At 50.0% G+C, this 14,879-nt stretch overlaps 1 protein-coding gene across 2 annotated transcripts in view; it reads right to left on the bottom strand.

Moving 5' to 3' along the window:
* Positions 1 to 14,879, bottom strand: part of ST3GAL2 (ST3 beta-galactoside alpha-2,3-sialyltransferase 2) — a 42,930-nt gene that overhangs the window by 3,957 nt on the left and 24,094 nt on the right. For both annotated transcript variants that reach the window (XM_081107034.1, XM_081107033.1), the window contains exons 2-4: positions 7,841 to 9,216; positions 5,004 to 5,197; positions 2,294 to 2,473 (exon numbers count right to left, since the gene is read on the bottom strand). In XM_081107034.1, coding sequence (XP_080963160.1) covers positions 2,294 to 2,473; positions 5,004 to 5,197; positions 7,841 to 8,179 — 713 coding nt within the window. In that variant the 5' untranslated portion in view covers positions 8,180 to 9,216. The remainder of the gene's footprint in view (positions 1 to 2,293; positions 2,474 to 5,003; positions 5,198 to 7,840; positions 9,217 to 14,879) is intronic.

The following is a 14,879-nucleotide window of genomic DNA, read 5'->3' as shown; positions in this document are numbered from 1 at the left end:
TATTCCAGCCCCAACTCTTCTCCCACAACTCTCTGCTATGAACTCTCCACTTGAGTTAGCCAATCATCTCAAACCCACCATGTGTGTGCTTTTACCTGTGCCCACCTGACACTCTTGCTACTCTCCTCACATTTGGCACAAATCCCTCCTTCCCTATTAGCCAGCCATGACACCCGTAACCTACACTCCCTTTTTTAATCCCTTTTAAATCTCTGGGATTTAAACACTATAGCATTTATTTTAGCTTTTAGGTCTCTCAAACATAAAGTCAGGACACTGTGACTTACACTTCTGTGTTTAAAAATACATGATGAAAACAGGCAAGAGGTCACAACAACTCAATTTTCCATTATTGGATGAATGGATAAACAAAATGTGACATGTCCATTCAGGGAAATATATTTAGCCTTTAAAATGAATGAAATCTGCCCTAGCTGGTTTGGCTCGGTGGATAGAGCATTGGCCTGCAGACTGAAAGGTCCCAGGCTCGATGCCAGTCAAGGGCACATGCCAGGGTTGCAGATCCCCAGTGGGGGGCGTGCAGGAGGCAGCCGATCAATGATTCTCTCTCATCATTGATGTTTCTCTCTCTCCCTCTCCCTTCCTCTCTGAAATCAATAAAAAATATAAATATATAAAATGAATGAAATCTGAGACATGCTACAGCATGGATGAACCTTAAAAACATCATGCTAAGTGAAATAAGTCAGATAAAAAGGGACAAATACGCCGAAACTGGTTTGGCTCAGTGGATAGAGCGTTGGCCTGCGGACTGAAAGGTCCCGGGTTCGGTTACGGTCAAGGGCATGTACCTGGGTTGTGGGCACTTCCCCAGTGGGGGATGTGCAGGAGGCAGCTGATCGATGTTTCTCTCTCATCGATGTTTCTAACTATCTCTCTCTCTTCCTCTCTGTAAAAAATCAATAAAATATATTTTTTAAAAAAAGGGACAAATACTACATAAATCTACTTATATGAAGTACCTAGAATAGTCTTAATCATAGAGACAGAAATAACAGTGATTATCAGGGTCTTGGGGAAAGAAGGAATGAGGAGTTATTACTTAATGGCTACAGAGTTTCCATTTGAGATGATAAAACAGTTCTGGAGATGGGCAGTGGTGATGTTTGCACAATAATGTGAATGTACTTAATGCTACTGAACTGTACAATTAAAATTGTAAATTTTAAGTTACACACATTTTGCTGCACACACAACTAAAACCATGGTTAAGACAGTTGATTAGTAGTTGCCTTGGGTGGTGGGGGTTAAGGGAGTGGGGGTGATGGCTATGGTGTACAGGGGTATCTTTAGATCTGCAGATTAAAGGTTTTCATTTTTAGAACATGACAGTGCTCTAAAATTAATTGTGGTGATGGTTATACAACTCTGAATAGGCCAAAAGCCATTGCATTATATACTTCACGTGGGTGAATTGTATGGTATGTGAATTATATCTCAATAAAGCTGCTAAAAAAAATACTTGGTTAGCCCTGGCCACTGTGGCTCAGTTGGTTGGGCGTCATCCTGGGCACAAGGGGTTGCTGGATTGATTCCCAGTCAGGGCACATGCCCGGATTGCAGGCTCAATCCCTGGTAGGGGGTGTGCAGGAGGCAGCTGATAGATGTTTCTCTTAAATCAATGTTCTCTTTCTCTCTCCCTTCCTCTATTTCTAAAAATCAATAAGCCCTAACTGGTTTGGTTCAGTGGACAGAATGTCAGCCTGAGGACTCAAGGGTCCCAGGTTCGATTCCAGTCAAGGGCATGTACCTTGGTTGCGGGCACATTCCCAGTAGGGAGTGTGCAGGAGGCAGCTGATCGATGTTTCTCTCTCAGTGATGTTTCTAGCTCTCTATCCCTCTCCCTTCCTCTCTGTAAAAAAAAAAATCAATAAAATATATTTTTAAAAAATCTTAAAAACAAACAAACAAAACCTTGGTTCACTGAATTTCCTGAGATTTCAAACGAAGCCACCGCCCCCAAAGAAAATTCTCAGAAGGCAGAGCTCCCACAGTTCGGAACCACCCCCTGGAAAGGAGACCAAAACCAGACTGTTCTTTCCTCACCTTTCCACCACCACTATGCTGGCTGTCACCATGCGGGAATTGACAAAAGAACATACTCAGGCCTCAGCTAAGGCACCACTTGGGGCCCTCCCTCCTGGGGCCCCCTCCGCACCAGCCCCTCCTGGCTAAAACAGTTAAAGGAATTCTAAGATCCAGTCCCCAGGAAGACTCCTCCCAAGGTGGTCCTGTCACCCATATTGCACTCCCAGTCAGCAGGGCAGCTCACAATCGGATCTGTCCCGTGGACAGGGCGCTCGCGATCCACAGCAGGTCCAGGGCCTTGAAGGGCACCAACACAAAGCTGACGTTGGCGGGCAGGTTCTTGGCACTCTCAGGGTACATGAAATGGTGGGTGGTTCGGCTGCCAACATCCTGCTCAAAGCCCACAGTTGGTGCCTGATTCATTCTGCAGGGACAAGAGGTTGACATGAGAAGAAACTGCCATAGAAACTGGTACACACAAAAGAAAAAGGCAAAAGAAGATGGTACAAGATTTTTAGAGGACGATTTGGTGCTAGCCAAAAAATATATATAAATACACTAGCAATTCCATTACCAGAAATCCATCTGTAAAAATAGGTGCCGCCTGAGAGTGGTTGCTCAGTGGTTGAGCTATGAACTAGGAGGTCATGGTTCGATCCCAGTCATGGAATATGCCCAGGTTGTGGGCTCAATCCCCAATCATGGAGGAGGCAGCCAATCATTGATTCTCTCTCATCATTGATGTTTCTATCTCTCTCTCCCTCTCACTTCCTCTCTGAAATCAATAAAGATATATATATATATTTAAAATAGGTGCATAAGTGTGCAAAGATGTGTGTACAAGGATATTCACTTCTATATCACAATAGTGAAAAGTAGAATCAAGCAATAAAGACTAGTTTATACATTTTGGCCCATTCACATACCATGTGGCCATCAGAATGAATGAAGTAGATTTACATGTGCTGGTAAGAAATAAGTCCAAGAGCCTTGGCCTGTGTGGCTCACTTGGTTGGGCATCATCCTGTACACCAGAAGGTCGTGGGTTTAATCAGGAGGCAGTCAATTGATGTTGTGCTCTCACATCAATGTTTCTCTCTCTCTCCCTTCCTCTCTCTCTAAAAAATTGGTAAACTATTCTTTAAACAAAAAGTCCAAGAGTTATTTAGTGAAAAAAAAACAAGTGGTGTGAGGTATCCCACGTCTTTCCTTATAATACATAGCTCTTGAATACCTACTGTGTGCAGCAGGAGGGAATTACAACACAGAAAAGGAAGACTTAAAAATTTTATAGTTTGCTAACCATTTTTCATTAAAAGAAAGAAAAAGAAAAAATACTTTTGTATACAAATAGAAAAAAATCTGGAATGGTTATTAAAATTATTAATAATTCTTACTCTTGGGAAATGGGACGTAGGAGAATTCATTTTTATTGTGTACACCCCCCCCCCCCCCAATAATACCTCACTTCTGGGAGGAACAGAGCAGGTTGGATAGGAAGGCTTAATAGGGATGGTGTTTCTCAGCTGCTGGGGCACAGAAGGGTAGCAGGCAGTGGAAGTCTTGGCTGGGCTCTAAGCTAGACAGGAGTTGGGGTCAAGGTTGACTCTTGTGAAGACCCAAGAAACAAACCTCATGACACCAGCAATGGAGAGACCAAGCTGGTCCTACAGATCAAAGGGCTACAGCTGCCCCAGGTTGGCTTCTGAAGACAGCCCTCCACCTGCCTTTCCCACTGAATTGGCAGCCAGAGCTTTCAAAGTCCCTTCTAGGACCTGTCACCCAGCATCACTCTGCCTCCCTCCCTTCAGTGGGCCCTCTGCAGAGCCTCCACCTCCTCGAGGTTCCTCCCACTTGCTGGGCAGGTTGACTGGAGTAATGGACGCTTCATTCCCCAACCTCAGCCACTGTCTCTGGGTAAATAGAGGCCCCTCTTCAGCCCCCAGCTTGCCTCCTTTGCTAGCAACTGGACGATGGGGAGAATCTCAGGGGCTCTGGGTTCCTGGATAGGGCCTGGTACTCCCCTCCCCGTTACCGCACCATTCTCACCACAAGAAGGGTTTTGCAAGGAATGAGGAAAGCCTCAGAGACATTGCTGTCTCGGTGTTGCTATGGAGACAGCAACAGATTCTAAGATAAAGCCCTTCCTTCCTCCTCCTGGGAAACCCGGTCTTTCTGCAACGCTCATCCTCCGAGATACTTCGTGAAAACTGGGCATTTTCAGTATCTTATTCTGAAGGGCTCTTCCTCCACGGAGTGGGATGGCATTTCCTGCCTCCAAGTCTAGTGAAGAAGTCAGAAAAAACAGGTCCAGGGCAGAAGGAGCAGCCCGCACCCGGCTCACAAGTCCACCCTTAGTCCCTGTCCATCCCCAGACTTCTTGCTCTGTGCCCCTGTCTGGAATGAATGCCCGTCCAACCCCTCTGTCCTCAAGGCTGGGCACTGATGTCTTGTTGAACAAGTGAGCCCTCCCTCCACCCCAATCTAAACCTTGTGACATAAAGGACAGCAGCCCAGAGCAAGCACCAGACATCCATCTGCTTGTCTGATTGATTCTACTTTTCTTCTTCTGTCCAGGACATCTGTCTTCTGTGAGTTCCAGGAGGAATCACCTGTGACTATTAAGCAAGATGTTGGTTTGGTTTGGCCCTCACCCCTGGTGCAACTACTGAGGAAACCAGGCAGGTAGGAGGGTCTCTGGTGGGAGTTTTCACCCGCAGCCAGCTAGGAGTCTAATTTCAGCTCTAATTCAGACTTGGAGACTGAGTACAGGCCTCAAGCAAAGTCTTAAATGGGAATTCTGCCTCCTCATCCACCCCAACAAAGGTGAGAACCTATCGCAGGTCTGGGTGTTAGAGACCTATAGCAGCCCCAGCCGCTGGCAGCTCCTACACTGCCAGACAAGGCCAGAGTCCAGTCCCCCCTCCAGGAGGCTTGGGGCCCCCGCGGCTCACCTCATGATGAAGTTGTGCCGGTCCACATCTGGCCCATAGCCAGAGCCCCGCAGGTTGCCCGAGTTCCCCACCACAGCACAGCGCCGGCACTGCTGGGGGTCCCGGAAACGGTAGGGGTTCTCGCCTGGTACTATCTGGAAGAGCTTCTCCAGCACCTCATTGGTATTGTGTGACTTGAACTGGGGCTGCAACATCTGCAGAGCGGAGGGGAAGGGAGTGGGTGTGAGCAGAGAGGGACTCCTGCCTGCCTCCCCTCCCCAGCTCTCACCCTCCAATATCCAAGCCACACGGGACCCCTAACCAGGCTGGCAGGGAGCAGGAGTTCTCTGAGCAGTGAGGACCCTCCCCTCAACCACAGTAAAGTCTCCCTTCCAGCTGCTCTGATGCACTGGAGGGGGGTTGGAGGTCAAGGCACATTCTCCAGAGACCCCTAGGCCTGTGCCAGGAGCAGAGAAACTTCTTGGGTGGGCGCTCATGCATGAAGAGGCCCCTGCTCAGCTGTCCCCTCGGGGCAGCTCTGAGTCACATCAAGAGGTCGTCTTGAGGTGCAGGTAAGGTGGAAAGTCCCACTGAGCTGCAGTCTGGGAGTGGAGGTGACAGAAGCTGCCTGGGGCAGAATTCATGGGATAGGTGGAGCCACTCCCTGAGCTTCCAGGGAAGGCAGAGAAGTGCAGACATTGTTTCAAAGCCAGACTAGCCAGAATGAAGCTGGTCTCCTGCATGTCCCAGCACCATGCAGGTGAAAAAAAAAAAAAAAACCCACACAAAATGAGGCCCAGGTAGCATTCTAATGCCTTCAGAGCCAGGCAGGTGACACACAGGAATGAAGTGGCAGGTGGGGCTCATGGCAAACAGGAGGCCCCATCCATCAATAAGAGGCAACTTCAGTCAATTGTTGCCGCGTGAGATTGTGAGCCCAGAAGGGCTACACTGTCTAACTTTTCAAGAGAAGCCGAATGTATGGATTTCATGTGCAATATCCTGATTCATAAATGCTGATAACTAACAGTAATATTTTATTTTATTATTATTTTAAATATATTTTTATTGACTTCAGAGAGGAAGGGAGAGGGAGAGAGAGATAGAAACATCAATGATGAGAGAATCATCGATTGATTCCCTCCTGCACACCCCACTCTGGGGATCAAGCCCGCAACCCGGGCATATGGCCCTACTGGGAATCGAACCATGACCTCCCGATTCACAGGTCGACGCTCAACCACTGAGCCACACTGGCCAGGTCACTAAGAGTAATATTTTAAAAACACTGAGTGGGCTGGCCGTGGCCCACAGGCCACCAATTGGTAAGGTCAAGCTAGGCCTTTAAAATGCCCTGTGTGCCTGGCCTGTATGGCTCAGTTGGTTGGGCATCGTCCCATGCACCAAAATATTGCCAGTTTCATTCCATAGACCCCCAGTAGGGAGCGTGCAGGAGATGGCCGATCAATGCTGTGCTCTCACATCGATGTTTCTCCCTCTCTCTCTCTCTCCCTTCCTCTTTCTCTAAAAATCAATTTAAAAAAATCTTTAGCCCTAGCTGGTTTGGTTCAGTGGCTACAGTGTCCATCTGTGGACTGAAGGGTCCTGGGCTCGATCCCAGTCCAGAGCACATCCCAGGTTGCAGGCTCGATCCCCAGTGTGGGGCATGCAGGAGGCAGCAAATCAATGATTCTCTCTCATCGTTGATGTTTCTATCTCTCTCCCCCTCTCCCTTCATCTCTAGAATCAATAAAAATTTATTTAATATCAAAATAAAAAATCTTTAAAAAATAAAATAAAATGCCCTGTGGTTGAGCCATAATACCTGGGTTTGTGGCTGAGCAGGAGTTGCTCAGGGGACAGAATACGTGGAAGGGATAGGGGATAGAGGGGGTCTGCTTCTCTCACCTCTTCTCAGCACAGGAAGGACCCCTGGGAACAAGAACACAAACTCAGAGCCCTGGCTGGTGCAGCTCCGTTGGTTGGAGCTTTGTCCCATGCACTGAAAGGTGGCGGGTTCAATTCCCAGCCAGGGCACCCAGGTTGTGGGTTTGATCCCTGGTTGGGGCACAGACAGAAGGCAACTGATCGATGTTTCTCTCACACATCGATGTTTCTCTCTCTCTCCCTTCCTCTCTCTCTCTAAAAAAAATAAAATAAAATTTTTTTTAAAAAAAGAACACAAACTCAGAGAACACAAACTTAGCTATGTGTATTCCTAAGTTCACGGTTAAAGAGGATGACTGTGGGGGCAGAGGAGAAGTGGCTTCTACTGCTTGCTGCTTGAAGAGCCCCGAGTTCCATCCCTGTGGGCTGGAAGTCTGGCCTGCCCATAGGTTTACCTCTGTCTGGTGTCCTGTTCTGGACCTCGGTGGCCACCACTGGGACCTGGGACATTGGGCAAGCCCTGTGAACTCTGAACTTTGAAAGGAAGGCTGTGACTATGAGCAGTAGACAGGACCCTTCAAGGGCTCCAAGCTGTCACAGGAAGGCCCTGTGGGACTCCTGGTGACCCCTCCTGTCAGGAAGCAGGATCTGTAAGGCAGAATCCGCCACTTCTCTTGTCTATGTCACCTGCCTGGCCCAGTGGGAATTTCTGGTCTATGCTCAGCCCCTACCAGCACTAGGGAAGATCAGGTCTCTCTCCTTCCAGGCCAAAGCTCACTCTGCCTTTCAGATTCTGGGATCCTAGTAGATAGCTCTGGTTAAATGGGCCTCTTGCTTTGTCAAGACTCTAGGGCCAGAAGACAGCCCCAAATCCCAGAGGGGGCTCTGAGAGTGACTCCCAAATGGAGTGGGGGAACAGATCCCTGGAGAAAAGCAGCAAAGGTAGACAGGAGGGGCCATGCCTCTCTCACCATCCACCACTTCTGGACATCAGGGGGCAGATCCATGTTCTCTCGAGTCCAGACAGGGGAAATGTTGCTGTCGAAGTGGCTGTCAAACCAGTCGGAGGTCCCGGCGTCGCCCATGCAGTGGCGGCAGGCACAGTTCTTGCCAGCGAGCCCCTCCTTGCTGAGGCGCTGTAGGCCGGCATAGCCAGGCACCAGCTTCACCCGGTGGGTGCCCCCCAGGGCCCCCGAGTCCAGGTAGGGCAGGGTGGCCATGCTGTGGTGAGAGTAGGTGAAGAGCAGTGACATGATGAACACCAGCAGGAAGGCCACGGAGAGGAACCACACCCGCAGGGAGCACTTCATGGTGCGAGGCCCCGGGAGGCTGGACCACCAGCCCGGAGGGCAGCCGGTGTCCCTGCGGCCACTCCTTTCCCGGCCACTGGCAGGCCTGCCTGTTCTAGGGCATAAGGGCGTGTGCTGCAGAGCAGATGGCAGCAGGCGTCCCAGGCCACACCCGATCTCAAGGTCAGGAGAAAGCACGTGGGCAAGAGTGGCTCCCCTGTCCCTGAGCCACTTGGGCCCCTGCTTATGGCTTCATTGGGTCCCTCTGTCACTAGCTGGGCCACAGATGCTCTGCCTCTCCCGCTGCCCTGGCAAGGGGGAGGTCAGTCCATTCCAGCCTTCTAGTCCATTGGGCTTGCTGGCTGCCAGCGCTGGGGGTCCCCCTCTTTGGCGGCTTGAAATGATCCAGTCTGGAGTAGTCGAGGTCCTTGTGGTTCATGAGCAGACACCGAGGCAGCCCCTCGCCCCCTGCAGCAGGGAAGCCCTTGAACCCCAATCGCAACAGAGGACATGTGGGCTTCAAGCAGCCTTGATTCCATGCAAGAGGCAGCCACCCCTCAGATGGTCCTCAGGCCCCAATCCCTCTGCCAGGGGAGGGGACCCAGGCCCCAACCCTGAGGGAAGAAACCAGGACGCTCTGTGGGTGTCACAAAACCCTGCTGCAGAGACCAAGATCCTCCTTGCGTCAGGTTCTGTCCTTCCACTTCCCATCGAGGTACAGGTCCCTTCTCCCGATGGTCCCAGCCCCACTGCAGTTTCCTAAGGGGGTGCAGAGCTCCTGCAGCAATGGAGTCCTGGGGCCTGGGCACAGCTGCTGCTCAGCGGCGTGCTGCTTTGAACGCAGTCTGGGTCATCTGGGTCAGCAGAGCGTGTGCCAGGCTCCCAGCCAGAGCCCAGGCCTCCTTCCTGGTGCTGCTGGCCTGAACTCAGAGGCTGTTCTGCCCATCCCCACTCCTCAGGGACCAGCCGTCCTGCCGTCTTGCCGTCAGCTCCTGCTAGCAGTAATCCCTTGGCAGGTTCCCCTCGCTTGTCAGGCGCCCGGCTGCCTCAGCATGACCCTGAAATTGCAGAGAGAAAAAATAACGTGCAGACCAAATGGCACACGTCAGCGGTTCTCAACCTGTGGGTCGCGATCCTTTTGGGGGTCGAATGACCCTTTCACAGGGGTCGCCTAAGACCATCGGAAAACACATATATAATTACATATTGTTTTTGTGATTAATCACTATGCTTTAATTATGTTCAATTTGTAACAATGAACATACATCCTGCATATCAGATATTTACATTACGATTCATAACAGTAGAAAAATTAGTTATGACGTAGCAACGAAAATAATGTTATGGTTGGGGGTCACCACAACATGAGGAACTGGATTAAAGGGGCGCGGCACTAGGAAGGTTGAGAACCACTGGCACACACGTTCTCCCCCAGCTCTGTCCCCAAGTCCCAGCAGGGACCAAGCTGGTAGGAGAGGCAATGCCCACCTAACCGAGGGTAAACAAAAGAAAGGGCTCTCGCCTCTACCTATCCACAGATAGCTGTTGCCCTCCTCACGTGGGGCCTCAGGACGAGATGAGCCCACCATCCTCACTTCTTAGCCAGAAGGTAAACAAGGACAGAAAGTGATCCCCTCGAGTCACAAGGCAAGCCCCTGCAAGAACCAGGTTTAGAAAGCAGGCCCCCTCCCTAACCCCAGGCATGCGCTCACCGAGGCCCAAGATTCATCCTGGCCCTCCTCAGCTCCCCGCCTGCTTCCTGCAAGGCTGCGCCTAATCCTTTTATTACCGTGTGGCCTGGGGAACAACTTTATAACAAACTCTTAATAGAATATGTTTTTTAAATGTCCCTAGTTCAGGTATGTGAGGTTAATTTCAGGTAAAACTTAATTGAACAATATCCCAGGGGACTGAGGATATGACTCCCGCCCTGGTGCCTGTGAGAAGCCCCTCTAAGTAACACAGGAGGCTGGGCCGGGCCCTGAAACTTGCCCTCTTCTCTCTCAATGTGGATTATAGATGAGGCATTCCTGGGTTAGCTCAGGGATTAACAATCCTTCCAGGCCTGGTGTCAGGGACAGGACATGACTGTGTCTGAACACAGGGTGCCAAGGCTCAGCACCACCACCGCCCGGCCCTCTGGGCATTGTCTTCATCTGTATGTTATGGATGAAATGAATGCCAAGGCCCTGGGGGCACTGACAGCCTGAGCCCTGTGCTGCCCTGGCTGGCAAGAGCAGGGAGAAGAGGCCACTTGCCAGTGGGTTTTTTTTTTGTTTTTTTTTTTTATATTTTATTGATTTTTCACAGAGAGGAAGGGAGAGGGATAGAGAGTTAGAAACATCAACGAGAGAGAAACATCGATCAGCTGCCTCCTGCACATCTCCTACTGGGGATGTGCCCGCAACCAAGGTACATGCCCTTGACCGGAATCGAACCTGGGACCTTTCAGTCCGCAAGCTGACGCTCTATCCACTGAGCCAAACCGGTTTCGGCGACAGTGGTTTGGCCTGAATCCACGCCATCTGCAAAGGAGCTGGGGCAGGGTCAAGGTAATGCTAAGAGTGCAGCCTCCGGGCCCTGGTCCCAACACCACAAGGATTACTTAATCCTGGCTCCCTGCCTCTCCCCGCCAGCTGCTGCCTAACCTGGTAGCCGGGTTCTGACCTGACCCCTGGGCCTCACCACCGCTCACTGAGAGCCCCAGCTGCAGCCAGCCCTTCCCGGGTCCCCTGGCTGCAGAGAAGGCCTCTCCGCCTCTGTGTTTAAGAACCTCAGCTGCCCCTTCGTGGCAGTTCAAATTTCTGGGGTCAAAGCCATCAGGGAAAGGAACCAGCACATTCCAACAAGGAGAGCATTATCCAGCAGGGGGGCGGCAGTGGGCATGGGGGGAAGGCAAGGCTCACAGAAGTGAAGGAACTTGCATTAAGTCATGACCTCAAGAATGGAGGCAAGATCTGAGTCCAGGTCTATCTGGTCCAAAGCCTGTGACTGGCCAGGGGTCAGGGATGAGAGACAAGGAGACACAGAAGCTGGCTTCCCAGGGTCAAGAGTGAAGCTTCCCCCACACGCCTCACCCAGGGCTCCTGGCTCTCCCCGCCTGGGGCCCCAGCAGCACTGGCTCTGGTGTGCTCCCTCCAACTCTACTGCCGTCTGGCAGGCCCGACTCCAGGCATGACATTTGGCTGAACGGTCTCTTCCAGTCCCCCCTGGGCCCATTTCCATGCCCAACATCTAAGGAGAACTGATTTGACAGAGTCCCGCTCTCAGCGTCCCGTGACCTGAGTGTCAGCTGTGAGGCAAGGGGGGAGGCGGTGACGGTGCAGGCTGAGCAAGGGATGGGAGCAGAGGCCTCCCTAGGGAGACCTGGTTTCTGGTGGGCAGCCTATAGTGGCCACTGAAGGCACAGGAGGCTCTAAAGGAAACATCCCCCATCAGGGGCGTCAGAACTCCTGGGGATTCTAACTCAATGAAGAGGCACCTGACCGCCTTGGTGGGGAGAGGAAAAGCCCTAGTTTCAAACAACATGTTAGGAAAGAGCACAGAAATAGAGTGGCTGGCAAAAGCCCAGCTTTGGGAACCCCATGGCCAGGCTGCTCCGGGGAGCTTGAGCTGCTCGACTTGCATTGAGTGCAAATGGAAGCGCAGGTTGTTGCTAATTGGGACTAAAAAAGATCAGAGGTCCCCAGGCATGCATTAAAAACCCCAGAAGTCATCCGCTGCTGACCCTCACTAAGTGCTTTCACTTGTCTCGTTTTCTCCTGGGAACCCCCAGTCCCTCCAGGAGCCCACTGACTACTTCTGATGTCTCCCCTTCACAGCTGCTCTGACATTCACACTAAGCCCATGCATATACCCCGATATAAAAAAGTCGGGGTGGGGGGGGCGCAAGCACACACTTTGGCATCAGTCCCCACCTCTGTTGCCCACAAAAGGAAGCAGGCTAGCCTCCTGGGCCTCCCGGCTCATGACGCTTCTTTATTCTTCCGGTAGACACTTAAGGGGCCAGTGGGATGGGGTGGGATAGGACACCCCAACCCCCAAGTCTTACCTCACTTGAAACAATTTTTTTTTCCAGTAAGGCTTAATTCATATATAATAAAATACAGAGCTCTTTCCATGTAAAGCTTGGTGAATTTCCATGTATGTGTGCATCTGTGTAAAATACAGAGCATTGCCATCAGTCCAGAAAGTTCCCTGTGCTCCCTTCCAGGCAAGATCCACCGCTCACAGTTCTCTGAGTGGTCACCACAGATTGGATTGACTTGCTCTTGAACCCCATACAAACACACAGTATATATGTACCCTGGCGTCTGGCTTCTTTTGCCCGGTGCAGTGTTTTAGAGATTCATCCAGCAGTCTGTGTGCATCAGCAGTTTATCCTCCTCCATGTCTGGACATTTAAACTGCTTCCTGTTTTGGGTCATTAGGAATCTAACGGCCATGAACGTCTTGTGCAAGGCCTTTTGTGGACACCTCCCCCCTCCCCATGGCCCTTGGGTAAATGCCTGGGAGTGGAGCTGCTAGATCTTAGGATAGATGTGTGCTTAACTTTACTAGAAATAACCATATAGTTTTCTAAAGTGGTTGTAGCATTGTACATTCCCACTAGTACTGTATGAGAGTTCCATTTGTTGTTCCACGCAGTGATCTTTTCTATCTTTTTTAATTTTTGGCATCCTCGTGGTATATGGCAAACTCAGGAATTTCTACTACTGCCAGGTACACAGGAACATGTGCAGGAAGAGACGCAAAAGAATGCTCCTGACAGCACTGGGGAAACCGCGGAAAACTGCAAGCAAAATGGCCGTCAGCACAGAATGGGTAAGTTGTGGTACATTCACGTCATATAGTAAAAATGAACGAACACCAGTTTTAGACATCAACAGGAATGAATATGAGCAAAAAAACCCATTATGTTGAGCAAAAAGAATAAGTCATGGATAAATGCCTAGAGTATGAGTTCATGAAAAGTTCAAAAGTACCCAGAGACAAGTAAGAAATTGTTTAGGCCTCTATACATAGAGGATAAAACAAATAGATACAATCAAGACAACAGAGCCAAATTCAGGAAATTCCCTCTGGAGGGGAAGGAAGGCAGATACGATCAAGGAGGGGCCGACAGAGGCTTCTGAAGTATTGGGTCAGGAATAGAGTACAGAGTGATTTTGATTTTTGTTCTTAAAGGAGTATAGATGTGATATGTACGATGTTGAAAGGGTGATGTATTTCATAATAAAATCTAATGTTTTTAAGGTTAAAACATTTTTTTTTACTAAAAAGTCACTCTGGCTGCTGTGGGAGCCTAGCATGGAGACCAGAGAGGCGCTCCTGTAATGCCCCAAACAGTGCTGGTGGTGAGTAGTGGCTGGCTGTGTTCTGAAGGGTTTAAGTGATGGGCTGGAAGGGGGTGGGGGATGGGAGAGAAAGGCCCAAGTCAGAGTGACACAGAGGACTGTGACCTGAGCAACCTGGTGGTAGGGGTGGCATTCATTCATACAGAAAAGACAGGAGCCCTGGCTGGTGTGGCTCAGTGGTTGAATATCGTCCCATGCACCCAGAGGTCACAGGTTTGATTCTCGGTCAGGGCACATGCCTAGGTTTCGGCCTCCATCCCAGTGGGGGTGTGCAGCAGGCAGCCGCTCAATAATTCTCTCTCATCATTGGTGTTTTTATCTCTCATTCCCTCTCCCTTCCTCTCTGAAATCAATAAAAATATCTTAAAGAAAAGACAGGAAAGGAATGGGTTCGGGTGGGGAAAAAAGCAAAAGCTCTGTTTGCGGCTGATTAAATGTGAGATGACCTTTAGACGTCCACATGGAAATGGCAAGAGGAAACTGGACACAGATCTGAAGCTCATGGATGAGGCCAGAGCCGAAGGGATCCGTTTGAAAGTACAGTTTATTTTTAAAAAAACGACAGGACCAGATGAAATTATCTAGGGAGGGTCTGACACAGATAAGAGAAGGTGGCCCAGGAGAGAGCCCTGAGGCACTCCAATGTCTAGAAGTGGAGGCCAGAAGAGAGATAGGAAAGAAATGGCCCCGTTAAGCAGGGGGCAGAAACCAGCCCTGTACCTGGGAAACCAAGAGAAGAAAGTGTTTCAAGAATGAAGCAGAGCCCAGCCGGTGTGTCTCAGTGGGTAAGTGTCAACCCATGAACCAAGAGGTCACTGGTTTGATACCGGGTCAGGGCACATGCCTGAGTTGTGGCCTGGTACCCAGTGGGGGGTGTGCAGGAGGCAGCCGGTGGACGCTGCTTCTCTCTCATCGGTGTTTCTGTCTCTTTATCCCTCTCCCTTACTCTCTAAAAATCAATTTAAAAAATTAAAAAAAAAAAAAAAACAATGAAGGAGAATTCACTGTGTCAAATTTTTCTTAAAAGGTAAGATGTGACTGAGAACCAACCATCTGTGGCTGAATGGAAGTCAGCAGTGACCTTCACAATGGCTGACCCAGAGAAAGATGGGGTGAAAACTGGACAGGTGAGGAATGGCCAACAAGCAGACGAAAAGAGGCTCAACATCATTGGCTAACAGGGGAATACAAATCAAGACCACAATCAGATATCACTTCCCAACCACTAGGATGGCTATAATGAAAGATATTATATTAACAAGAGTTAGTGAAGAACGCCCCTACGTTGCTGGTGGGATGATAAAATGATGCAGCTACTTTGGCAAAGAGTCTGGCAGTTCCTCAAAAGGTTAAACATGGAACTA

The sequence above is a fragment of the Myotis nattereri genome (assembly GCF_964212035.1).
Source record: "Myotis nattereri genome assembly, chromosome: 15".
Lineage (NCBI taxonomy): Eukaryota > Metazoa > Chordata > Mammalia > Chiroptera > Vespertilionidae > Myotis > Myotis nattereri.
This window is presented reverse-complemented; position numbering and strand designations above follow the sequence as displayed.